The sequence below is a fragment of the Dreissena polymorpha genome, chromosome 6 (assembly GCF_020536995.1).
Source record: "Dreissena polymorpha isolate Duluth1 chromosome 6, UMN_Dpol_1.0, whole genome shotgun sequence".
In the NCBI taxonomy this organism is placed as follows: domain Eukaryota; kingdom Metazoa; phylum Mollusca; class Bivalvia; order Myida; family Dreissenidae; genus Dreissena; species Dreissena polymorpha.
In genome coordinates, this window is record NC_068360.1 from 70,108,129 (window position 1) to 70,134,984 (window position 26,856).

General features: G+C 34.6%; 1 protein-coding gene across 17 annotated transcripts in view; it reads right to left on the reverse strand.

The window, feature by feature from the left end:
• The window catches only part of LOC127833430 (uncharacterized), a 142,976-nt gene that overhangs the window by 25,368 nt on the left and 90,752 nt on the right, over positions 1–26,856 (reverse strand). For 3 of the 17 annotated variants that reach the window (XM_052358668.1, XM_052358665.1, XM_052358664.1), the window contains exon 35: positions 25,839–26,798. The exons of the other annotated variants lie outside the window; for them this stretch is intronic. In XM_052358668.1, coding sequence (XP_052214628.1) covers positions 26,569–26,798 — 230 coding nt within the window. In that variant the 3' untranslated portion in view covers positions 25,839–26,568. Of the gene's footprint in view, positions 1–25,838; positions 26,799–26,856 lie in introns of those variants that run through there. 17 annotated transcript variants of the gene reach the window in all.

The window sequence follows — 26,856 nt, forward strand, 5'->3', positions numbered from 1 at the left end:
ATATCAAGGTGCTATCTTCAATATTGTAAAATTTATGGCCAATGTTAAGGTTTTAACACGACGCCTACGGCGGACGACGAGCTGGCTATGACAATAGCTAAAAAATCAGCTTAATATCTAAAAGCGTTCGTTAAAAAACTCCGGAAACAAGTTATTATTGAGAATAGGCACATAACTGCGCCATAAATCAATGGACCGGAACGAAACTTAAAGTCCATCTGGAGGTCATGTAGGTTGACTCGCATGACAAAGGTCAGCTCAATATCTGAAAGCGCGTAAAACACCCGGAAGACTGGCGGACGGTATGACGGACGGACTGACGGACGGACAATACGACTGCTAAATGCCATCGCATACACAGTAAAAAGTGGAAATGTAACACGCTTTGTTTTATATCATAAATAAAAGGTAATATCAATTATAGGTGTTGATTTGTGTTGACGTGTAATAAGTATTCGTATTAGCAAATGCAAGTTGGGTTTAAACATGAAATCATAGTCAAGCGCGAGGAAGAAACGTGAACGACAAATATCGTTATACATTAACGTTAACATATTCAAGGTCTTAACATACTTTTTAATTTGTCCATGTTTGTTTCATCTTTATAGGGTACCATTAAGTTATTATTTCGATTTGAATAAGGCATTCGGAAATTGAAGTTTAAAGTTTGTTGGTGAGCTCAAGTACTATGCGCTTCTATGAAGTATATAGTCAACTTAACAACAATCAAATATAAAAAAATGAAAACGCCCACAACAGTGTTTCATGGGTGTCAAATGGTCTCTATGAAATTACCACAAGTTATCTGGTATTCACGTGTAATCATTATTTAAACTAAAGTTGTAAACGTTATGAATCGGATGTTTCATAATGGCGGGATAGTGTTACAACCATTTAAACTTCATGATCAAATGAACTATAATCGAAATGATTGCATTGTATACATCTTTGTGCGTGTGTCGGGCATTTAAATGGCAAATCTTTTTAATGGCTTTCGTTTCATGTTTCCATTAAATGAATTTGCGAAAATGAGCCCGATATAATTGGTATCAAATGGCAACTACGGTAAGCAATTTTGTTGTGCCATTTACATCTAATTAAATCATCTTCAAGCAAGTAGTTTAGAAATACAACCGTTTTAATATGTAATCTTTATAAACACGTCCTATATTTTTGTTTACATTGATACTACTGATGAAGGCCATGGTCGAAACATAGTTAGGACTTTAAAAAGTGACATCAACAAAAGTAACGCGTTTGTACTGATTATTGTATTTAATTATCAGAATTTGGAAAAAATATGTGTATTGGAAAAGTTTAAAGCATAATCAAAGAGCTATACAAATGTACTCAAGAAATGTCTTTAGAGGACCCTTTTCACAGATTTTGACATGTATTGAAGCTTGTCATTAAATGTTTTAAATTGATAAATTTTAACAGTTGACATGAAAAGCTCCATTAAAAAAATACAAGAATACAATTTTAAACAAGAGCACCGCCTTGCTGGTGCAGACCGCTCATCTATTTTTTTTTTAAAGGTTAAGGGACTCTCAATTTAAATCACAAAGGAGGGAGAGGTGGAGTGAAGAGGGGTGTATAGTGTGGGGGTGTGGACATTATTACATTATTTTCCAAAAAATGCGAAAAAAAATGAAAAAAAAAAAATTCGGGGGGGGGGGGGGGGGAGGATTCTTGGGTGCGATGGTTGGACGGTATTTCAAAAATAAAATAATAATAATAAATATTTATGTTTTTTAACCGTTTCAAAAAAAAAATTGGGGCTGGGGTGGGGGTTTGGGGTATAGTGTGAGGGTGTGGTGGTCATTTGTGAGATGATCTTAAAAAAAAATAGGGGGGGATTCGGGGGGTGGGAGGGGGAAGAGGGCACGGGGGATGGTTTGGGTGGAGTCTATTGTGGTATGTCAGGTAAGAGTAGTTTTGTCAAAGTATCAATCAAATCTAATCATAAATGAAGAAGTAATGGCAATTTTAGCAAAATTTAATAATTTTACCTTGAGAGTCAAGGTCATTCAAAGGTCAAGGTAAAATTCAACTTGCCAGGTACAGTAACCTCATGATAGCATGAAAGTATTTGAAGTTTGAAAGCAATAGCCTTGATACTTTAGAAGTAAAGTGGATCGAAACACAAAATTTAACCATATATTCAAAGTTACTAAGTCAAAAGGGCCATAATTCCGTAAAAATGACAACCAGAGTTATGCAACTTGTCCTTTTACTGTCCCCTTATGATAGCTTGCGAGTGTTCTAAGTATGAAAGCAATATCTATGATACTTTAGGGGTAAAGTGGACCAAAACACAAAACTTAACCAAATTTTCAATTTTCTAAGTATAAAGGGCCAATAATTCCGTCCAAAGGCCAGTCAGAGTTACGTAACTTTGCCTGCACAGTCCCCTTATGATAGTTAATAAATGTTGCAAGTATGAAAGCAATAGCTTTGATACTGCAGTAATAAAGTGAACCTAAACACAAAACTTTACCAAATTTTCAATTTTTAAGTATAAAAAGGGCACATAATTCTGTCAAAATGCCAGTCAGAGTTACATAACTTTGCCTGCACAGTCCCCTTATGATAGTTAGTAAGTGTTGCAAGTATGAAAGCAATAGCTTTAATACTTAAGGAATAAAATGGACCTGAACACAAAAACTTAACCAAATTTTTCAATTTTCTAAGTATAAAAAGGGCACATAATTCTGTCAAAATGCACGCCAGAGTTATCTAACTTTGCCTGCTCAGTCCCCTCATGACAGAAAGTAAGTGTACCAAGTTTGAATGCAATAGCATTGATACTTTCTGAGAAAAAGTGGACCATAACGCAAAACTTAACCGGACGCCGACGCCAATGCCGACGCCGACACCAAGGTGATGACAATAGCTCATAATTTTTTTTTTCAAAAAATAGATGAAATAAAAAGAAAACAAGGGACAAAATTGTCACAAAACCAGGTTTTCATTGTGAAAAGAAAAATCTGATAAAGGGAGAAAACTCAAACTGAACTTTTGAAATGAACAAACAAAATTAAACCCCTTTGTAAGTTTGTTTTTAAAAAAATCTATTTTTAGTCGTAGCGACCTTGACATTGGAGATATTTACGTGATTCTTTCGTGCGACACACCGTCCCATGATGGTGAACAAATGTGCCAAATGATTTTAAAATCTCACAATGAATGACATAGTTATGGCCAGGACAAGCTCATTTATGGCCATTTTTGACCTTTGAACTCAAAGTGTGACCTTGACCTTGGAGATATCAACGTAATTCATTCGCGCGACACACCGTCCAATGATGGTGAACAAATGTGCCAAATGATTTTAAAATCTGACAATGAACAACATAGTTATGGCCCGGACAAGCTTGTTCCGCCCGCCAGCCCGCCAGCCCGCCAGCCCGCCCGCATTCGCCAATCTAATAACCAGTTTTTTCCTTCGGAAAACCTGGTTAAAAAGTAACCCTCAACTGGACTCGAACCACTGACCCCTGGAGTCCCGGAGTAAAAAGTCTCCCGCTTTGACCACTCGACCATACATGCACATGCTATGAGGGGATGTATTTTTTACTTATATAAGCAAACCTCGTAGTTTCATAAAATATAACGACAACAACAGAACTTTCCAAATTATTCAATACTTTCGCTAAATTATTCAATCGTTTCACATCGTTAATAATTTTCAGGTTTCCAAATCGACAAAAGATGCATATATGATGGTATTTAGAGTATGGTAAATGTTCAATATTACTATTACCTCACAAATATCTTAACAAAAACGAAAATTTGCGAATCTGAAACAACTTATTTTATTTTGTCAATTTACCAAGACGTGAAAAGGCCCCTTTAAAAGGGAACGTGAAAGGCCCCTTTAAAGCGCACTTAACGTCGATTTATGTTCAGATGATCCGAAATTACAAGAGTACTTAAATAATCGTCTAATGAACTTTAAAGAGCCCATTATATATTTCTTATGTTTGTCATTAGTGGTACAGATAGTCGTGTATTTCTTAACTTACCAAAAAAGAACAGGGTACCATGTGTGAAACGCGTACAGGTATGAGGACGGGTATAGGTATGTGGGCGAGTACAGGTATAAAGGCGAGTACAGGTATGAGGACGGGTATAGGTATGAGGGCGAGTACAGGTATAAGGACGGGTACAGGTACGAGGACGAGTACAGGTATGAGGACGAGTACAGGTATAAGGGCGAGTACAGGTATGAGGACGAGTACAGGTATGAGGACGAGTACAGATATAAGGACGGGTACAGGTATCCAATAAAAAATGCATGCGATCGTTCGTTGAAGTTCGTTGTATGACACTATGATGCTCAGCAAAGTCAAATCAACTACGGTAATACAACTGTATATACGTGTGAGCATGATTTTATTGCGAAATATGTTGCCACTTTATGTATATTTATAATAAATCGATAATAGTTCTTATTGCAAATATTGGAGTTACTATTTGTAATGATCGTGTATCAATGCTTGGATACTGTTTGAAAATAATTTCATTACACTAAAGAAATACAACTTGTAATGGATTTGTTGCTTGTACTTTTAGCTAGAACATTAGTCCTGCAATATTATGGTTAACTCCTCGGATTTCTGACTAGGCATCATTTGACTCCTTGTTTTAAAAATCTATTGAAATCCTCGTGCTATATAGAAAGTACTCTGATAGGATTATACGACCCCACGCGGTTATAAGAAGTGTCATTTTAAAAAGAGAGCAACATGCCCATTTTAAATCCTTGCTTGAGCACCGTAAATTTATAACATATCTAATCCTAAATCTAGTACTAAATGCGTTTTCGTCTTCGTCTTGTTTTTGTAATAGACTTGCTTATATATCAATTGAAACTGAAATTGACTTTACAATGATTTAGTTATAACTCCAAATGTTGCCGCCTCTTGGGGTTTAATTTGTTCTCATCTTAGGCGTTTTAATTATATTTTTGATTAGAACAAACAAAACCCACAGATTATTTCGTTGAAAATGAAGTAAAGTTTCACATTACAATAAAAACATCAAATATAATATTTCCAAAAACATATTGACAAATGCGTTGCTAATAACGGATTCAAATGATTACTTAAAAATGGCGGAACTATGCATAAGTGGAAACGCAAATAGTCCGAAGAAGTACACACACTATCTGAGACACGGTACTTCAGAAAAAAGCTTTTAGTTACTAATTACTGAGTCTACCAGTCCCCGATCATTCATTCAGCGCATTCATATTACATCACACCGTATACCTGAATATGTGCTTATTAAAATGATATTCCGAATTATGCAAAATGTGTTAAAACAATGTTGATACACCAAATGAACTGACAGTGAGATATCAATTGTATAGGGCAGTGATGTAGATACATTGTATAAAGCGTATACGAATTAACTGTGTAATCCCATTGCCAAGAAGGACTACTGCCATACAATTTATATTGTTCTGGGGAAAAAGGTTCTTATCCTGACCTTTAAAAGTAACTAAATACACTTTGTAACTTTTCAGTAATTTGAAATATATTATAGCATCGCGCGACTAGAAGAATTTTTATGGTGTCCCTTAATCTCTCAGTATCATTAAAACAAACACATTATGAAACAAGAGATGTGTTTATCAGAAACACAATGCCCCCTATTGCGCCGCTTGGAAGCCATATAGTTGACCTTTGACCTTGAAGGATGACCTTGACCTTTCACCACTCAAAATGTACAGCTCCACGAGAAGTAAGTAAGAGATTGAATTAAGAAATGAAAATTAATTTGTTTTATTATTTGAACTTTAACCTTGAAGGATGACCTTGGCCTTGACCTTTCACTAATCAAAATGTGCTGCTCCGCGAGATACACATGCATGCCAAATATGAAGATGATGTGTTCAATATTAAAAAAGTTATGATAACACTTTAACGAAGGTTAAAGTTTTGGGAAAGAAAAATACAATGATATTTGACCTTTGAACTTGAACATTGACCTTGACCTTGACTTTTCACCACTTTAAATGAGCAGCTCCATGAGAGACACATGCATGGTAAATATCAAATTGCTATGTTCAATATTGCAAAAGTTATCAAACTTAAACCAAGGTTAAAGTTTTGGGACAGGCAGGCAGGCAGGCAGGCAGGCAGGCAGGCAGGCAGGCAGGCAGGCAGGCAGGCAGGCAGGCAGGCAGGCAGGCAGGCAGGCAGGCAGGCAGGCAGGCAGGCAGGCAGGCAGGCAGGCAGGCAGGCAGGCAGGCAGGCAGGCAGGCAGGCAGGCAGGCAGGCAGGCAGGCAGGCAGGCAGGCAGGCAGGCAGGCAGGCAGGCAGGCAGGCAGGCAGGCAGGCAGGCAGGCAGGCAGGCAGGCAGGCAGGCAGGCAGGCAGGCAGGCAGGCAGGCAGGCAGGCAGGCAGGCAGGCAGGCAGGCAGGCAGGCAGGCAGGCAGGCAGGCAGGCAGGCAGGCAGGCAGGCAGGCAGGCAGGCAGGCAGGCAGGCAGGCAGGCAGGCAGGCAGGCAGGCAGGCAGGCAGGCAGGCAGGCGCAGGCAGCAGCCAGCCAGCCAGCCAGCCAGCCAGCCAGCCAGCCAGCCAGCCAGCCAGCCAGCCAGCCAGCCAGCCAGCCAGCCAGCCAGCCAGCCAGCCAGCCAGCCAGCCAGCCAGCCAGCCAGCCAGCCAGCCAGCCAGCCAGCCAGCCAGCCAGCCAGCCAGCCAGCCAGCCAGCCAGCCAGCCAGCCAGCCAGCCAGCAGCCAGCCAGCCAGCCAGCCAGCCAGCCAGCCAGCCAGCCAGCCAGCCAGCCAGCCAGCCAGCCAGCCAGCCAGCCAGCCAGACAGACAGACAGACAGACAGACAGACAGACAGACAGACAGACAGACAGACAGACAGACAGACAGACAGACAGACAGACAGACAGACAGACAGACAGACAGACAGACAGACAGACAGACAGACAGACAGACAGACAGACAGACAGACTGACAGACTGACAGACTGACAGACAGACAGACTGACAGACAGACAGACAGACAAAAACAATATACCCCGATCTATCGAAACGGGGGCATAACAATACTGTTATTGTAAACTCTATGTGAACTTAATAATATATCACGATGATGTTACAATTGCTATAATTTATAAATGATAACCACTACTAATTGTGCCCAACACACATATTAAATTATAAAAACAAATTGATAAGAACTACGGAATGAGCGTCAGTTGTTTACAATATGAACACAATCTGACTTAAAACCGCAAGCGAGAATCACGTTGTAAAAACATATTAGAACACTAACCGAAACTATGCTGTGAATTGTCTACAGCACAATGAAGTTTGTGTCTAAATACTTCGCGGTTTATCAATTAAATAGAATAATCAAAGTGACTAGAAAAAGCTTATGAAAACGCTTTCGATAATAAGACACAGTAAACATATGATAATTAATACTTTTTTTGTAATTTTACCTGTTTTAATCCGGCAGTTATCTCCAAAGAACAAAACTAGACATTATTAGGAATCCTCATTCCATCGTATAGCGGAGTAAGTTTGTACTCGCGGCAATAAAAAACCAGTTTGCAATTTTAATAGTGCGGCTATTTATAGAAGTAAATTGTGTTCGAAATCAGTTCTATCGATATCGTCCTCGTGGCAACATCAGGCCGGTGGAATACACGTTTATATTTATATTGTTTACAGTAAATCATACAAGTAAATTCGTTTACTTGCACATCAATTTTACATGTTAGTATTGATTAGGAGTTGAAGTATTGGTTTATATGTAATATGATATGGACGTTTGTTTGGAAAACCTGTTCACGTGGGACAACAATATATACGTCTCTTGCGAATCGCTATAATGCGTCTGACAAATCGCACAGCATAGTTGTTTATGTGTGTTCATTCGAAATCTGCAAATCGGAGAGAACTTTATCATGTGTATATGTATGTTATCTGGCTGTCGTCGGAATTATAGCTGTATGATGTTTCTATTGCTGCATCGAATTCAAAATTTCAATCGGATCCGGATTTGAATCCAAAGGCCCGGATATCGGTTATCGGTTCGAATACTAAATTGAAAGTAAAAATACGCAAAATAAATTAATATGATTTATATTGCTATAACCAAAATTATGTTTTGAAACACAGAACTTATATATTTCTAATGAAAAAAAGTAATTAACTTCTATTATTATTATAAGCGTTATTACTCAAAACAGAGATCAATAATCAAGTGACAGTTTAAGAAGCCTCAAAAACATGTTAAATAAACAAACAATCTGCAATATGACTAGATTAAAGTTGCTTCACAAATCAAAAGTCTTGTCAAGTTACATGTGTCTTAAAGTACCTCAAACATACTGAAAAAAATAAGTTCTTGTATCTCAAAAAAATCTAAAAAACCCACAAGTTTTTGAAATTCAAAAAACAAACACTTAGTTCTTATCATAACATTATACTTAAGGTTCATGTAGAGGCTTCAGTTTGAAAAATGCGGGACCCCTAGCATTCAACTCAAATTTGACTAAACGAAGAAAGCCACATTGAAAATGTTTACATATTTGCTTAAAAGGATGGTTTTCCTTCAAACTGCTACCAATTTTGTGCAGCAAAATCTCATACCATCGACAAAATCAATCAAAATACAAAGCGATTTTAACACAAAAATAGACATTATTTAAAAAAATCTGAATTATGTTTATTCAACGTATTTCGGCGGAAAATTATATAACTAGTTAATAATATCGACATTGATGATGGCAAGTTACGCTTAAATAGTAAAATTATTTTTACATATCTAGAAATATCAAAACTCGAACACATGTCATTTCATGACGATGGGGGCAGCCATTTTTAGATTAATAAAATTGAAAGAAACATGCTAAAAACTCACTCATCGCCTAATTGACATTCCAAACGGTTGACGATGACAAATGCATTGGATTGTAATCTTTCCGTTGATGTGTGCAAACTGCATGATCAGACCTCATAAACACTTCAAAAAATAACTTTGTAAGAAGCATTTCACCAATGTTTACAATTGTTGTCGAATCACATGTACTAGTATCATTGCGAACAAAATAGAACGCTTACAGACTTACAGAAAGATCGATACGAAACTCCGTTCAATTCATCACGGTATACTATTTAATTGATAATATATAATAATAATTCGCTTCAATAACCTAAATGTAGAAATATTTCTTTTAAACGGAGTTTTTAATAACGAAAGTGAAAACAACGGAAGTCGGATGGTTATAATGTGAGATGCACTTCGGCTCCAGAAAAACAATACAAATACACTAAAAAAAAATTTTCAGCTGGAAAGTATTTGAAATGGGGTAAGTGATTATATCTCTGTGTGTTCATTTCTGTTATTAAGGGCGATCTCTTCCTGATTAATGTTAACAGTTGTTTTACTAGTTGCGACCCAACTGTCAAAATAATGATGTGTTTTCTCAGACAGGTATGTGTATACACATACCAAGTTTTCTTACAACTTCACGTGTTTTGACCGATTTGTAATGCACGTTTTTCTACGGAGCACAGCGAGTGCCACGCTTTCAAAATGGGTAGAAGGAATCGATATACAAATGTGTAAAAAGATTCGGTTTGCCAAAAGGAACACATTATTCAAAACGGTACAAGGACAGTAGTTGTTTAGGAAGGAATAAGAAAAAACCATGATACCTTGCTGTGTATTTCCATGTTAAACTATGATTTCTAGAGTCGTCTACACAAAACTCATAAAATCTTGTTATTGATGAGCAATATCTCCTTTTATCACAATGATTTCTACCCAGCCAAACCTATTTCTGTATATATATATTTACAATTGTACATGTCGTCTGCAATTTCTTTCAATTTGAGATGGTTTAAAATTTCCCATTTGGTTATAGCAAAATTGTTAAGCCCTTGAAATAGAATGGTGACTCTTATTAACCACCATGCCTGGATTTTTAAAAAGTAGTTCAGTTTAGTTATTTTTAGAAATTTGTTAGGAAAATTATCAAAAAAATGCAGTTGAATAATAACTAATTTGTTGTTTTCTGACAATAATTTTCTGTGAAATGTTGCTAACTTGACCTTGTATATGTATATAGCTTTGTATTTATTCAACTTACGGTAGTGCATATCCTTCCTAACTTTAGATTGAGATTTTGTAAATAAGTGTAAAAATGTATTGGTTTTAAACAAAAATATGAATAAAGCAAAACAATATTGAATGTCAAAAATGTGTTTTTGTTATTCTATCCGTCTTTACCTTTAAAATGATATATAGTTTGACCATATTGTACCACATTGAATGAAGAAAAACCAAATCAAAGTTTTTATGAATTTTATCCCTCCCATTCTCCACTTTCCAATAGACCATTATGCCGTTGTAGACTGATGACTTCCGGTTTCAACGTAATTCGGATATTCCATTACTACCGTTGTAAAAGCAAATTGTCAATCCATCGTTTTAGGTAAGAAAATCAATTATCATTTAAAAATAATATTGGAAATACTCGTTGGATGTGTTTGATAACTATTTTTAATATGTATAATATTGATTTTGATGTGTTGTTAGCCGTATGAATAACTTTTTTGAATACACAATAATCAATGTTTATGGTGGGTGGGGTATATTAATGTTGATTTATTGAAAAATAGAACTGTGTGGAGAATTTAACTACTTTAACCAACGTAAATGTAGTAACGACTATCCAGTGATCATGTTGATCAGAAAATGTTCTATAATCCTTAAAGGGACTGTCAACCACGAATGACGAGAAAAGAAATGTTCTAAAATACCGTGTTTTTTTTTACAATTGTTAGTTTATGCTTATTTAAATATCACGACTGGTATATTACATTACTTGAAAAAAGTTAATATTTTCAGTATATTCGGAAAGAAAATTTCGCTATGTGAAATCGAAAGTACATCGCGAACATAGGTGACATAACGATTTACACAGTATAAATAACGCAAGTAGATTGATCATTATATATATATATAATATATACAATTCACTACGCATGCACAATTTGCATTCCTGGGATTACCACGTGTCGATGATGACCAATCTACTTGCGTTATTTATAGATAACTGGTAGTTACCTGGTAGACATAACCAGTAAAATTTATTACCAAATATACTGAAAATATGAAAACTTAATAACTTTTTTTCGAGTAATGCATTATACCAGTCGTGATATTTCAATCAATATAAACAAATAATTGTAAAAAATTACGGTATTTTACAACTTTTCTTTTCTTCGTCGTCGTGGTTGACAGTCCCTTTAACACAGGATAAATAATTTTTTTTAAAGCATACATTTACAAAATTATTTCAAATAATAATTTTTTATTAAGAAAACGATATGTTATCAACGCAAGCCATTGCTTTCGTTTCTATATAGTGCATGTACGAGCGGTATGACATGTTTAACGTATACTAAAACATTTTTTCTACTAAAGGTTTTTCGGTTAACCGGTTAATAACCGGTAACGGCAAAAGGTTAACCGGTTATTGTTTTTTGTAACCTCTTGCATCACTACCAAATATCCCTGGTTTATTCATTGGCATCACTCTAGACGATTGATTGCGGGACTACCCTTGTACTTTAGGTGAGTACAATATTACAATAAGATTGTTTTTCACTCAACTTATTATTCAATTTTGTCTATTTATAGAACTCGAGACTTGATGTTTGAGGAATAATATGATGAAAATCGAACCCAATTGTTGCGTTATTGATCCGCACCACAGAACCTCATATGCTAGCCAGCCCGATCACAGTAACATTTGTCTGTTATAGCATCTACGAATTTTTAACAATATAAACACATATCCGTACCTTCTATGTCAAGTTTTCCATAAAAAATCCGTATTTCTCTTCAGAACTCGCCGATGTTATGCAATTTTAGGATCTTTATGATTTTATGTAATAAACAACTATAGACATTCATCCTATCGTTTTTTCAACGCCTCACTAAGTTACTAAACAAATTTGAGACTTTTTGAATTCGCTCTTTTCATTATCTATGACACACGATATGTCATTTAAAAGTTGGCTGAACGCCAATAAGATCATTTGGGCACCTTACAGGATAATCGTATGCGAACATCTTCTAGGAATGTCATCTATCATACAAATTGCATTATGACTTTGGTTTCGGAATTGTTGAAACAAAAAGTAGCGTCCAATAGATTCGATGCATTAAACGCACGCGTAAGTGAAATTCAATGGTAATTGTGTATATTTTGAAACGCTCTTTATTCGTTTGTGAGAAAAGTGACCTATTTGTAGGACATGTGGATTTAACATGTTTACTATCCGTGTTTATGTTAACTTTTTAAACTAATTCAATAAAATAATAAAACCTTATTATATTAGGAAGCATGTTTAACGAAACTGTTCAGTTTTTATCAGCATTTTTAAAAATTGCTAATCTGAGTGTCCTTAGGTAAAAGAACAGCGAACAAATCTCTTCATGAAAATTAACTGCACTCAGAGTGTGTGCTAACATAAACATTCATCGTAATTTAGCTCACCAACACGCCTAAGCCTCTGATAAGCGAACAGGTATGGGGCGCATAAATGTGTTCTTTACTAAATTATTGTTTATTATTACTGTATTCAGTGTTGAAACTTAAGTCACATTTAAACTTTAAAACCAGTTTGTTTGTATAAAACTATGAGACGTAGCGAGCGAAACAAACCGTTCTATTCAAATGAACAATAAACGCATGTTTTTTTACCAATGCACAATACAACACGCAGCATTTATGTGGCGTCAAAACTAATAATATCGTCACGTGTTCCGTGTTGAAATATGCGTTTTACAGATTGTTTTCATTTATTTTGAATTTAACAAAAATAAAATAAAAAAATAAACGATACGATGTTATTAACGTGTAGTTTTGTTTTAGCTCATTTAGTTTTTGTGAATTGTAATTCTCAAATTTCGGAATAAATCGGATTATAACTGTACTTATCTTAACTATTCTTATCGCAAACGCTAGTTTGAAGCTCATTGAATTTATTTGTAGGTGTAACATTTCAGCTTAAAAGCAGTACAAAAGATCTTAGCCATACAGTTTAAAACTTGACTATAGCTCAAATTACTACGGTGGCATAGAGGTTACATTCACTTCTCTTTTTTAAATTGCTCTCCTCTTTTTTCTATCTCGTGGCCACGAAAAAGAGGAGTGCAAAACTAAATAAAAGCGGATTGCAATTAAAAAAGAGCGTTGCAGTACATAAAGGCAGAGTGCATTAAACAAAAGAGGAGAAACTTTCGCTATCTCGAGATCCCGAGTTAGTCAGCCAATCAAATTTTGCGTAACATGTGTAAATATTCTGTACGCATATATATAGCTGGTCAAAGCAGGCAAGGCTCTGACATAACATTACATACTATTATTAGTACTACTATTACTACTATAACTACTACTACTACTACTACTACTACTACTACTACTACTACTACTACTACCACTACCACTACTACTACTACTACTACTACTACTACTACTACTACTACTACTACTACTACTACTACTACTACTACTATTACTAACTACTATCGCTACTGCTGTTACTGCTCCTCCTCCTCCTCCTCCTCCTCCTACTACTACTACTACTACTGCTACTGCTGCTGCTGCTAGTAGTAGTAGTAGTAGTAGTAGAAGTAGTAGGATATCGTGCAAAATATCGTGTCTCGCGTTCAAAGGGCGACACACGAAACACGAAGCGACACACGATATTTTGCGCGAAACGCGAAGCGATAAACGATATTTTATTATCTAAATATCGCCCATATTATCCGAATCTCGTGGATCGCGGTCTAATTTCAGACCGCAAGACACGACACACAAATCGATACTCGATATTTTGTGCGATACACAAATCAACAAGCACTATTTGTACTGTTTAAATATCGCTGTAATAATATCGCCTGTCGACTCTCGCGTTCAAAGGGCGACACACGAAACACGTTGCGCCACGCGATATTTACCACGATATATGTCTTTATGCATCTCTCGCAAATCGCACAACATATTTAGGCTTGTCCATTTAAAATCTTCAAATGGGACTGAACTTTGTGCAATTTCTGCATTTTATTCGACTTCTGACGGAATGGTGGCTGTATGATATTCCTATATGACATTTTTCGGTATAAAATGCAATTTGTGCGAAAATGGTTGTCTGCGTTGTGGGAAAAATTATCGTTTTTGCAATTCGGACCATCGAGTATCAATGGTAATTGTGAGCAAACTAATTACCAGTGTGTATCGCTTTACATGGGCTATACGAAATATAAACAATTACCGGAATAAAACTGTCACTATGTAAAACGTTGTGATGACTATTACATTCGGATGAATTTTTTTTGCATACAAAGTTCAAGTATACTTGAATACCTGTTCGTTAAGGTCCCTGAAGCTTATATACCTGTTTGTTAAGGTTCATTAAGCTTATATACCTGTTTGTTAAGGTCCCTTAAGCTTCACGGTTTTATGTAGTTGTTTTCCAATTCGTACAGGACGCTTTTGCGGTGGATACTGTTAAGGTCCCTGAAGCTTATATACCTGTTTGTTAAGGTTCCTTAAGCTTATATATCTGTTTGTTAAGGTCCCTAAAGCTTAACGGTTTTATATAGTTTTTTCAAATTCGTACAGGACACTTTTGCGGTGGTTACTGCCACGCTGTCATGGGTTTGTGACATTTTGAGTTACCACAAAGACAGATTCCCAACGACTAAAGGACGCTCAATCTCATTTTCCGAGATGCGCTTAATGCATAATATTGTCGAAATTATAAATACACGTACGTCAACAGATAGATACACAACTAAATAAATGTTGAATAAACGACACCTAACTCTAACCCTAACCCTTACCCTTACCCTAACCCTCTAACCCCCCCATGCGCATTACAATACCATGCCTCGCTCGTTGTCGTTGTCCGCTTCCCATAAATTTTCTAGCAACGAACGCAACTCAGAGAACCCAACTATTAACCGTTATTAAATGGTTTATTTTCGTTATTTCTTTTTTTGTGTTTTTGTAACATGTGTCTGTTATAGAATCACAAACTTTAAATAATATAAACAAAATCCATACCTTCTATGTGAAGTATTCCATAAATAATCCGTATTGCAATTCAGAACAGACTTACTGAATTAAATTGTATGGTCGTTATGATTTTATGCACTGCACAACTATAGAACTTCATCTCAGCTTTTCAACGCCTCACTAAGTTTGCATATGAATTTTACTTGTAGACTGTTTTTAACTCGCTCATGCTCATCTATAATACACTCTATGTTATGCAAAAGGTGGTTGCCCGCATAATATTTCATGGGGGCACCTTAGGATAATCGTATGCGAAAATCTACTAGGAATATCATCTTTCATACAAATTGAATAATGAATTTGGTTTCGGCATTGATGAAAAAATAAATAGTGTCAAATTGATTCAAGTTTCATTAAACGCACGCGTAAGTGAAATGGTAGTAGTGTATATTTCGAAACACTTCATTGTTGTTTTCTTTCCGACTCGAGGCAAGTGACATATTTGTAGGACATGCAATTTTTGGCATGTATACTATCCGTGTTTAGGTTAACATCTGAAACAACAAATTCATTACAATTATGCAACCTTATTATATCAAGAAGAATGTTCAACGCAACTGTTAAGTTGTTGAGTTATATGCATTTTTATAAATTGCAAATCTTAGTCTATTCCGTGTTTTAATGTATGTTACATATTGTTTTCATTTAGTTTGAATTTAACGTAAACGTTAATTAGTAGCTAATTGAATGAAGGTCGGTGTCACACTTGACTAACACTCAAACAACTCTCGCTTTCCCGTGCACTGCCAGCGTGCAGTCTTGTCGTGAAAGAAAGTGGTATATAGGAACGCGACAAGTAAATGAAGTAACGGTGTACAACCACCTAGGTCTTATATGCGAAGAGTCACTATTTTTATGTTCCTGAATAGACTTACGCGATTTCTTAATAATTTTTATCAATGCCAAAGAATTGTCCCAGATATATTTAGGTTACTTTATAAGTACAATCGAAATATATATCTAAATATGTACTAAAGCAGTGGGACCTTTGTTTAAAAAAATGCGAGCATTATCCGGAGACACGTGACAAATCCGCCCAGAGAAGCCAGGTATTTGGAAATATGCTCTCAAAGACCAGGTTTGTCCGAGATAATGCCGAAGGAAGGTTACCCATATGTGCCTTATCAAATCTTGAAATACCACTCAGAGTTGCCGCCCATAGTACAATCAGTGAATAGAGCGGTAAGGCGTATGTTTATTAAGATTATACGCGTAACAGTGTTACATGTGGTCAAGATGGTGTGACATTATTGTTGAACACTTTAGTCTGCCCTTATAATAATCTGCACATAGCACGCATGATTGCATTCGTTATTCAAACTTGCAGAGTAGACTGCTTACAATGGTGCAGTTTACCGCTTGAACAAAAAGCTGGCGTATTGTGAGTAAAACATTGCCCTACGCAGGCGCGTCATATTTTTCATTGCTCAAAACCTTTTATCGTGAATAAAATGGGGACGTTTAAATGTTGCAAACGTACTCGGACACTGCGATTGTATTTACTTAACACAATGTAATCAATCTTGACGCAATACGCTATGAGTACATGATCAGCAAACATAAGTTATTCTAGAATTTTGTTTTCGAACCTAGAATGTCGGATTTTTTTTCGCATATGTTCTGTTTTGATTAGCATTGTTTTGTGAATCCATGTGGATATGCGTTATACGTATTCACTCACTCCATTATGTACTCTTGCACAATGTTATTATATGTTTAATGTTCATACCATATGCATACTGTTTTATATTGTGTTGACTTCTAGGAAATTTGTTTTCCTACACAATATCAAGTTGATTTAATGCCATGCCTATACAAATAGTTCAGACATATGTGCATATAAGTTTATTCGACTTGTTTGTAATGTGAATGTGTATTGTGTTGATCGCTGACTGAGTTCACTAACAATACATATATGCTTATGCTTTTTTGTTAACTATTTTAAACCTTTGTCTGATAATTTGTTCAGTATTGCATGTATTTGAAGAAAATAAAGTTATATATTTGAGGAATGTTCAATTTTGTATCACATGCATCGAATGATAGAAAGTAAAGATGTAAAGATGTTACAAAGATAGATGTAAAGGCATGTTAATAAGTTTACCCCAGTGTTTTTACACACTTGGAATGGTATTCTACACAAAGTTCAAATCTATCAACCTTTCATAGATACATTGAGTTGTTGGTTGGTTGACCAATTCAGACCAATACAATCTGGTTCTGTATTTTCAGAAAGGTACGATAATTTGCGCCCATTATGTAAGGATTTGTATAACCATTAAGTAAAATAAAATAAAATTCCATTGAATTTCAAATTATCCCAAATAGCCTTGGTAATAGAATTAATAGATATTTTATCTTGAATGGCCAATTTAGCTTTAGCCTTGGGCAAACTTTAATTAGGAGCAAGCCCTAAACCCATGTGCGTGTGATGTAACTTGTAAACGATGTTCATTATAGAACCAACGTTTATATGAACGCAATAGGCCACCATTTCTCAATACAATTATTTCAATTTTCTTCTTATTTACAGTCATGCCACTTATTTGGCAAATTGTTTTTATTTTATTGACGCTGTAGTTCAATAGCGGTTCCAGAGTAACTCACAAAATCATCGACATACAATATCCATTGCATATTTGAAATATTTTCGGTAATGAAAATTCCGTGACTGCCTCGGTCACGTAGTTAATATGATAACCTATTTATGAATAAATAAACAAGTATCGTGCTAGGCACGTCCCCGCGCTTTGTACAAATGTTAAGTCAGAGGTGACTTTGTTATTTATTACACGCAGACGACTCCGAAAATATGAGTACGTAGAGACAATGCCCTTATATAGTTTTTTCTCTCAATCCTTTTTTTGCAATTTGTCAAATAATGTATAATGCAATATCCATTTTTAAAATCAACGTATAAGGCATACGTATAAGGCATTCCTTCTGGTATTATTTTTTTTACCATGTTTTGTTACACGATTATACAACATATTGAAGGATTACCTTTACGAAAAACATGATTGCGACGCATGTAATTTGCTATATTTTTCGGAAGAAATACGCAGTCGTGAATTTAAAATATTTCCAAATATGTTATGCATTATATTAACCAAATAAATACCTCTGTTATATCGGTTCCAATGTATAAGCGCTGTGTTTTTTAAGTTTTGCAATATGGTTGGTGAAAGTAAAACAAAGTGTAATTTAGCATGATGCAGCTAATTTGGTCGTCTCCTTTTATATCAACACAACTATTTGTGCTGGATACGAAAAGGGTCGTTTGAGCGTATAACATTTAATTCAGTAGGTCTAGCCTTGTTATTACTTTTTTATTACTTTATCACTCTTGTTGAGGCTCTAATTCTAAATTAAAATCTCCGCATATGATAAATAATTTCAGCTTTATCAAAACATTATTTTCGTTACTGTTCGTATATTATTTCGGTATATTGAAACGTATATAGTTATAGTTATATTTAAGTAGCCGCAAGATTAAGCGCTTAATGGCATGAACAGTAAGTGCCTAATAGCTACTTTAATCTAAACTACAGTTTATCTGATAAACAATCCACTGGCATATTGATAGATGTTTGATGAACAGAACAGAAAAAATATTGTATTTACTAAAGCATATAACAACTTATCGTGATTCAGAAATTATAAGACATTTATACATGAACAATTCAGTAATTAAGATATTAATACAAGAGGCGTGAGAGTGTTTCGTGCTCATATGAACAATGAATTGAGTATAAAAGCCACATGGTAAAAAAATCAAAGAAAACAGGCAAAAAACTAAGTAAATTCATTTCATCATAAACAGCACATTTAGACAGAAATCAGATTTAACAGACCAAAACAAAGTATACTCATTTAATAACTATCGGTTCATAATTGACAATAATAAACTTGACTTAAAGAAAAAAAAACAATTATCTCTTTTCTTATAGTATGTGATACAGTAAACAGCTATCTTCATGAGGGTCCCTTTATTATTACTATTTTAACGTTTAGGAAATGTATGCATACTTGGTCTGACTGAAAATCGCTTTGATATGTATTTGGAAAATATATATGGCATTTACACAACATGTTAGTCTAGGTTAAATAAATTACAAATTCTTTCGTTTCTGATAATGGTATAATGTCTGCCAGTTTTAATTTAAGTGGCGATCGACGTATTATATTTCTATAATTTTTATTGTCAATAACATCCATGTACAGAGACCTTTCAAATAAAGGTTTAAGTTCTTGGTAAACTAGTTACGAGGTTGATAAATCAACATTAACTCTCCACTGTTATTTTGTGTATTAATGTCTAATCTTTGCCTATAAATGCTAGTATTAAGTATACAATTTCATTATTTATAATGATGGATTTTTTTTAACAATTCTTAGGTACCTACCAATGTGTAAAGGAAATCGACCAACTTCATTATATATTGACAGTGAATTTGTTGACAGTTTCACATTTAACAGTCTTTTACAGAGCTTTCTTTGAACGCTTTCAATATTAGTTGCCGCAAAAATCCCTACATATCGCTATTATAATTTTGAATTCGCAAGAAAAATAAAACAAAAAACTTGAACATAACATTTATCGGGACTTCCATAGCTTTCGTTATGCAAAAAAAAAGGAATTTATCTCCCGTTTAGCTTTGCCATATAAAGTATTTGTGGCAGGAATACATGACCCCTTTGATTACTCATCGCGATACAAATGCTCTAACAATGCTTGTCGAAATGTGTGCAAACAATTGGATTAAAAGAAGTACTTTAATAAAAAACATTTATTTAATGTATTGACACTTAGTGAAGAATAAATTTACTTCTAATTTTTCTGACGATTACATTTGTTGGTGGCAATATCAGTACTTCGCCGAATGTTCCGTAACGTCGCCGAATTATCAAAAGCGTTAAGGGCTAAAATCAAATGCGGCGTTGCGTGACACTACTGGAAATGGCATCACGTTAATAGTCATTCTGTAATTTTGAGAGTCACGTGATTTTGCGCTTTATAAATGTTGTCTTATAGGGAAAAGGGTATATTCCGTGTTGCAAAACGTGAATTGTAACGCTTAAAATTGTATATACCCTGGATTTGACAATCAATCTTGTGAAGATATGCAAAACAAGAGCACGTTAATGTGTTATTGCTTTGTTGTATCACCTGTAAGACCCAACGATAAGCTTGCCGTCTAATCTAGGCTTGCCAAAAATCATCACGAACAATTATAATATTTGGCGTTTTAATATGATTACCTAACAGGATCTTTAAATAGAGTCGTGTAAGAATGTAAATACGTTTTGGATACAGAAAACATGATACGATTGGCATATTCTTTACGAGTGGCCCATATAATCGAAATTCACCGTTGACATATATACAAAATGTAATTACCGAAAAAAAACGCTAACAAGCACAGATAAAAGAATTATAAAACATGTTTTGGTATATGTGAACGTTAATGTTGATGAAACAAGTTCGCATTACCACATTATCTAACACTACTTAAAGGCGCCTTTTCACATATTTTGGCATATTTTGAAGTTTGTCATTAAATGCTTTATATTGATAAATGTAAACATTGGATCTAAGAAGCTCCAGTAAAAAATCAAGAGTAAAATTAAAAACAGAAAAAAAAGCAAACCTCCGCAGGACTCAAACCAGTGACCCCTGGAGTCCTCGAGTAAAAAACAATTAGACCGCTTGGCCATCCTGCCAAGTATGTATGACGAACGTATTTTATACTTTATATAAGCAATCTTATTATCTAGTTTCACAAAATTAAACGACAACAACAGAACTCCCCAAATTATTCAATCGTTTCGCGTTGCAACGCTTTATAATTTTCAGGTTTTTAAATCGTCAAAAGATGCATATAATGGATATATTAGAGCATAATAAATGTTCAGTTTTACTGTTTCCTCACAAATATCATAGCTAAAACGAAAATGTGTGAATCTGATTTTTTTCAATTTTGTCAATTTGCCAAAACGTGAAAAGGCCCCTTTAAGGGTAATATTTTTCATAGTGGAAATAAACGTTTCTACTAACAAATCTATCGCACGTATTAAAATCTGAAACGTGCTACGTATTTTAGAACAATACTACGACTGCCAGAACAGACAGATGAAGTAACAATTGCAAGTTTGCTGCGGATTGTTTATTTACTTGCACCGACATAGGAATGTAACTACACTAAGAATATATAGTATATTTGCTAGTTATTTCAGGGGAAGCAACCTCTGTGTTTTGAACTCGGCAGCCTTCTTTTGCGCTCAACAACTTGGTAATGTAGGCCTTAAACACTAAATAATCCCATGTAATACTCTTGGAGGTCATAATTAATGTGACAAATACCGGTTTGAGGTATGTGTGTGTTTGAATGTGTGTCGTTTCCACGATTATGCAAATTAAACTGTGTGTTTGTTGCCTAAATGTTTGTGCAGTTGTCATTTGTTAGTTATGTCGTCCCCACGTATAATTGTATTCATTCGACATATAGCTGTATAGTAATGTTTCCACATACAGCTAAAAAAAGTCGTATTCGGATCATTATGATTTGGACATTACGATTTATTGATTTCATAACAAGGGCGAGTTATTCAATAGCACTACTTTGTAATGTAAAAGGCAAGTATTCGTTTATTACCCCTGTCATTTAATGACCGACCAGGTGTTACTTCTGAGTCCCCTTTACTGATGATCTTCCTTACTCCCGAGTAATATCCTTTATGCCAGGTGCTTGGCCGGAAGGCAATCGGAGCCCGGCGATATATCTATATGTTTGGTATGCAACCGACCAAGTCAAAACATGTCCCGACTGAGGTTCGAAAAAATCGACTTCTCGATCCTTTAGCGAACGCCGTTATTAATAGGGGACGGAAACAGTCTACATAATACATTGATTCTTTGATTCAGTGATTTTGTGATCACCTCAGACCTCGTAGTTTTGCGCAAGGATGACGTCGTTAAATGACGCCTTGTTTTAGGTTTACAAATTAGCTGTAAATGAAAGCGTTTCGTATTATTATAAAAAGTTCAATAAACTGGTTTTCAAACGATAAATATATTTTCTTAATATATTCCGAATATTTAAATGAATCCCCCCCCCGAAAAAAAATCTACCTCAATAAATTGAAATCAATAGTTTCCGTTGGGTTTATCTTTTACTTTTCGATAGCCACTTAATCGCCGCACGCAATGTTTGTTATTTAGTCTATTTCATATTTATCTTTAACATTTTAATTAATGTTAATACAGTTTATAAATCAATACGCTGTACATACCACATGTCCAATGCACCTTTAAACGCTTGTATTGTTGTTATTTGCAACAATAACACATGGAAATATCCGTTGCTTAAAGAATATGCACACGTTTATTAAAACGAACACGTTGTTTAGCTTCCGTTATAAGAACACAGCCTCAAAATTACATGCTCTGGGAAATATAACAAGACATATCTTTAACAAGATCTACGGCGTTGATTCCATTGGTGTGAGCCAAAGAAAATCAGTTATAAAGATAGCGAATGCCATTTTCTGCGTAGTTCTTAGTTGCATCATACTTAAATTGATTACAGGTGTTATGCCAGATTTCGTGGCTTATTTAGCATTATGATATTATATATATATATATATATATATATATATATATATATATATATATATATATATATATATATATATATATATATATATATATATATATATATATATATATATATAGACATTATCATTAAATTTTGTATCGCATGTTCTTTGTAGAATGTTGTTGAATGTGAATTTATATCAGTAAGCTTCTTTGAAGAAACAATTGGGATTTTCAACTAATTAAAATAGAGTTAAATAATCGTACGAAGTTAAAGGGGCCTTTTCACAGATTTTGGCATTTTTTAACTTATTCATTAAATGCTTTATATTGATAAATGTAAACATTGGATCGTAAAAGCTCCAGTAAAAAATCAAGAATAAAATTAAAAAAAGGAAAAGAACATTGCCCGGAGCAGGTTTCGAACCAGTGACCCCTGGAGTCCTGCCATAGTCCTGAAGTAAAAACGCTTTAGCCTACTGAGCTATTCCGCCGAGTACACATACTTGACGTATTTTATACCTTATATAAGCAATCTTCGTAGTTTCATAAAATATAACGACAAAAACAGAACTCTCCAAATTATTCAATCGTTTTGGGTTGCAACGCTTTATAATTTTTAGGTTTTAAAATCGTCAAAAGATGCATATAATGGCTATATTAGACCATGGTAAATGTTTAGTATTACTGTTTCCTCACAAATATCATAACTAAAACGAAAATGTGCGAATCTGAAACAACTTTTTTCAATTTTGTCAATTTACCAAAGCGTGAAAAGATCCCTTTAAGGCTTTGTCTTTTTTTCATAAAAAATACTTTGCCCGCATACTGTCTTCTCCTCTTTGGCGGATCGGCGGGTATTGCTCAAACGTTTTAATGTTGAATTCCCTTAATATGTAAGTGGTCATTTACTGCGGAATTAAGGCTGCACCAAACGTTTGTAGAATTAATGTCGTGTATGAAAAAAGAAATATATCGCAAATAGTCAACAATTATAATTTTATAAGTGATTATAGGTGTTCAACTGAAAATATAAAGTTATTTTAATATTTGTTGCATGGTATAGACCGTTCCAGAATTTAGTAATTACCCAATTATCTCCCCTGAATACTCTCCGCGTCCGCCATTACACTACTGCCTAACAACCGGTAACATATACAAGAGAGCGCCGATTATTCAACGGATGAATTTCTTTCTTTTTGTAAAACTTTTTTGTTTGTCATGCAAATTGTATGAAATAAAGTTTTTCTGCTAGAGGAGATGTTAAGCTAGTGTTATAACAGAAAAATGTTTGAAAAACGTGCATTTTTTTGGTAATTGTCTAGGAAAAGAAACACGTTGACACATTAAAAAAACATTTAATTGAATTAAATGCAATATTTATCATTTGATTATTTGCATCAATCTTAAAATCGCGTAATCCTTTGCATTCCAGTGTTGAATTGCCCGTTTGTTCTGCATACTCCGATTATCTCGTTTTGATCAGATATTATCCAGACTTAACTAAAAACATGGTGTCATCCCGGGATGTCATAAACCACACTGGGTGGCAGATGACAGTCTGGTCATTAAACACAATGGGTGATGCCACCATGTCTTCTCTCTCTGGTAGTATTAAGCAGTCATTTGGTTTAATAGTTTACCTCCGACATACTTAACAGTTGCGTACATTAGATATGTTACATATTGTACGAATTAAAAGTTATGTCCAATATAGAATATCAGAAATTGTACACCGTAAAGATACTAGCCCGTTTAATCAATGGTTTAATTTATGAAAAAAAGTATTTGATAATTATAAAATTTACCTAAAAACATAACATTTAACGTATTTAGCGGGTATCGGTTAATTAAAACTACGTCGTTTCGTATGAAGATTTAATGTTACGGCAATGCACGAACGACATCATAAAAACAAGAAATTACATTGGACACCAACGGGGGTAAATAATGTTTTTAAAAAAATATGTATATAGATATATGTGTGTTAAAATGTTCGATATTTGCCACTCATATTCACTAGAAACGAGTTTTCAATATACATGAATACACAGTTCAATTTGCATCATGTAAAGTTGTGTTTTTCAGTTGTATGTTAATATTCCTCAATAGCGTCATTCTCTGTACAAAACCCATCAAATTAAAATTACATGTAAATACTGTTATGCACTTCGCTTTTAATAGGGCTTTGTAGTACGTTTATATTCAATGCACCCCTTACACTTTCTATCACTCACGTGTTTATCACACTAACGTACTTATGCCATTCATAATTATATTTTTATTATTAGATGTATTACTATTGTAATTTATTGAAGATTTTCTGCAAAAAATAATACGGCTTATGCATAGAGCTCTTTGTTGTGTCAAATTGTCGGCCTTTCAGTCTTCATATAATCTTTACTTTGATGCTAATGACGCGTTTTTTTAAGATGCCAATAAATGTATTAATAAATTCTTTTGGCACTTAATAATATATTTTTGAAATATTATTTAGTTTTTTTTTTGGAGTTTCGTTTCGATTTATTGACTAAACAAGCCTCGTTATCCATATGTTTTGCGTTACTGCAAAAACCTATAAAATACATCTTTTAAGATTTTTGGTTTATAGCTGTTAAATGTTTCCAAAGATGAAAATCTACTCAACTAGATATATTCACTTTCTCTTCATCTTCCATATAATCTCCTAAAAGATCGTCAAGATCAATATCACTCTCCCAAAAGTTCGGGTTTTTGTACGAGACATAATTCCAGCTCACAAACTAAATTTAAATTCCAAACAATAATTTGTTTATATCTGATATCAGTTAGAACAAGAAAAATAATGGAAGGCGTATCAAAAAATACCATACTTAATACACTATGTTGTGATTTTAGAGTATAGAGTTTTACCGATTTCAAACAATTAGCGTTAATTAATTGCGCGAGAATCTTTTATAAGTATAATCTGCTTGATGTTGCGGCTATTAAAATCAACACAACATAACATGCGTGAATTGTTTGTAACAAGTTATAAGTAAAATGTCTAATAAAAATAATATGAGCGACTGAACCGGCAAATTTTCGCCGATGATTACCACTTGTTTACACACACAAAAAAAACAACACACAAGAGCATTTTAATTTTTTTATTTGTAACAATTAATCTCAACTTCAAACAATCAATTAAACAACAAAAAAATGAGATAATCGTCTGAAATTATTCATTAAGTTATTTATTTATCCGACATCGGCGAAGCGGGTATTCGCTACGTCTTTGGCTTTTGGAATCGCTGACTCGCAGAAGTTGGCAGTAGTGTAATGGCGGACAGTCACGTGACTGACAATATGGCGGCGGTCAATTTATCGATTCTGGAACGGTCTATATAATTATTATATCGTACATCAATGATGGTTTATAAACAAACAAACACATGATCATGCATCGTATTTCTTGAATAATAAAAACAGCTTCTATTGATACTGTGTTGAGTAAGAATGTTTTGTTATTTATTGAACGTGGTTGTGGGTCTATTTGAACGGTATAAAAATGTTATATTAAAAAATTGGCAAAATATAGTACCATCTGCATGTATTATCAATTTAAGTCAGTTATATTTATCGCAATATGAATTATCGTGTTTGTTCTTATATGGAAATTGAATTTTGCTTAAAACGATGCTTTCGAAAAATGGAGGTCTCTCAAAAGATGCTCAGTATTCAAAAATTGCTTTACAGTTGAAATGTTTTACGGCCGCCTCTACGTACATGTTCGTGTATTCATTCTGGTCAAATGTGTAACTGCTTTTGTATCCTACCAAAATATAAAAAAGGTGTCATAAATGCTGTTTTGTTCATTTGAATTCAATGTTGAATAATTGCATATATGGCGGCCAATATAACACTGAGTACATCGGCCGACAACACAGGCCCATCGTTCGACGGACTCTTTTCCGGTTTGTTAATACCGCCATGGCCGCCGTCGGTTTTCTGGTTGACGATCCATTGATCCACCACGTACTCAAGCACCGACAGGGGCATCGAACCATAGCGCAGGACGGTGTAGTGGAAATCAGCTAGGTTGAACTTGCTTCCTGAAATTGCATAATGTTTACGTATTTTTTAATGCAAACGATAACGGCTCAAGTTGTT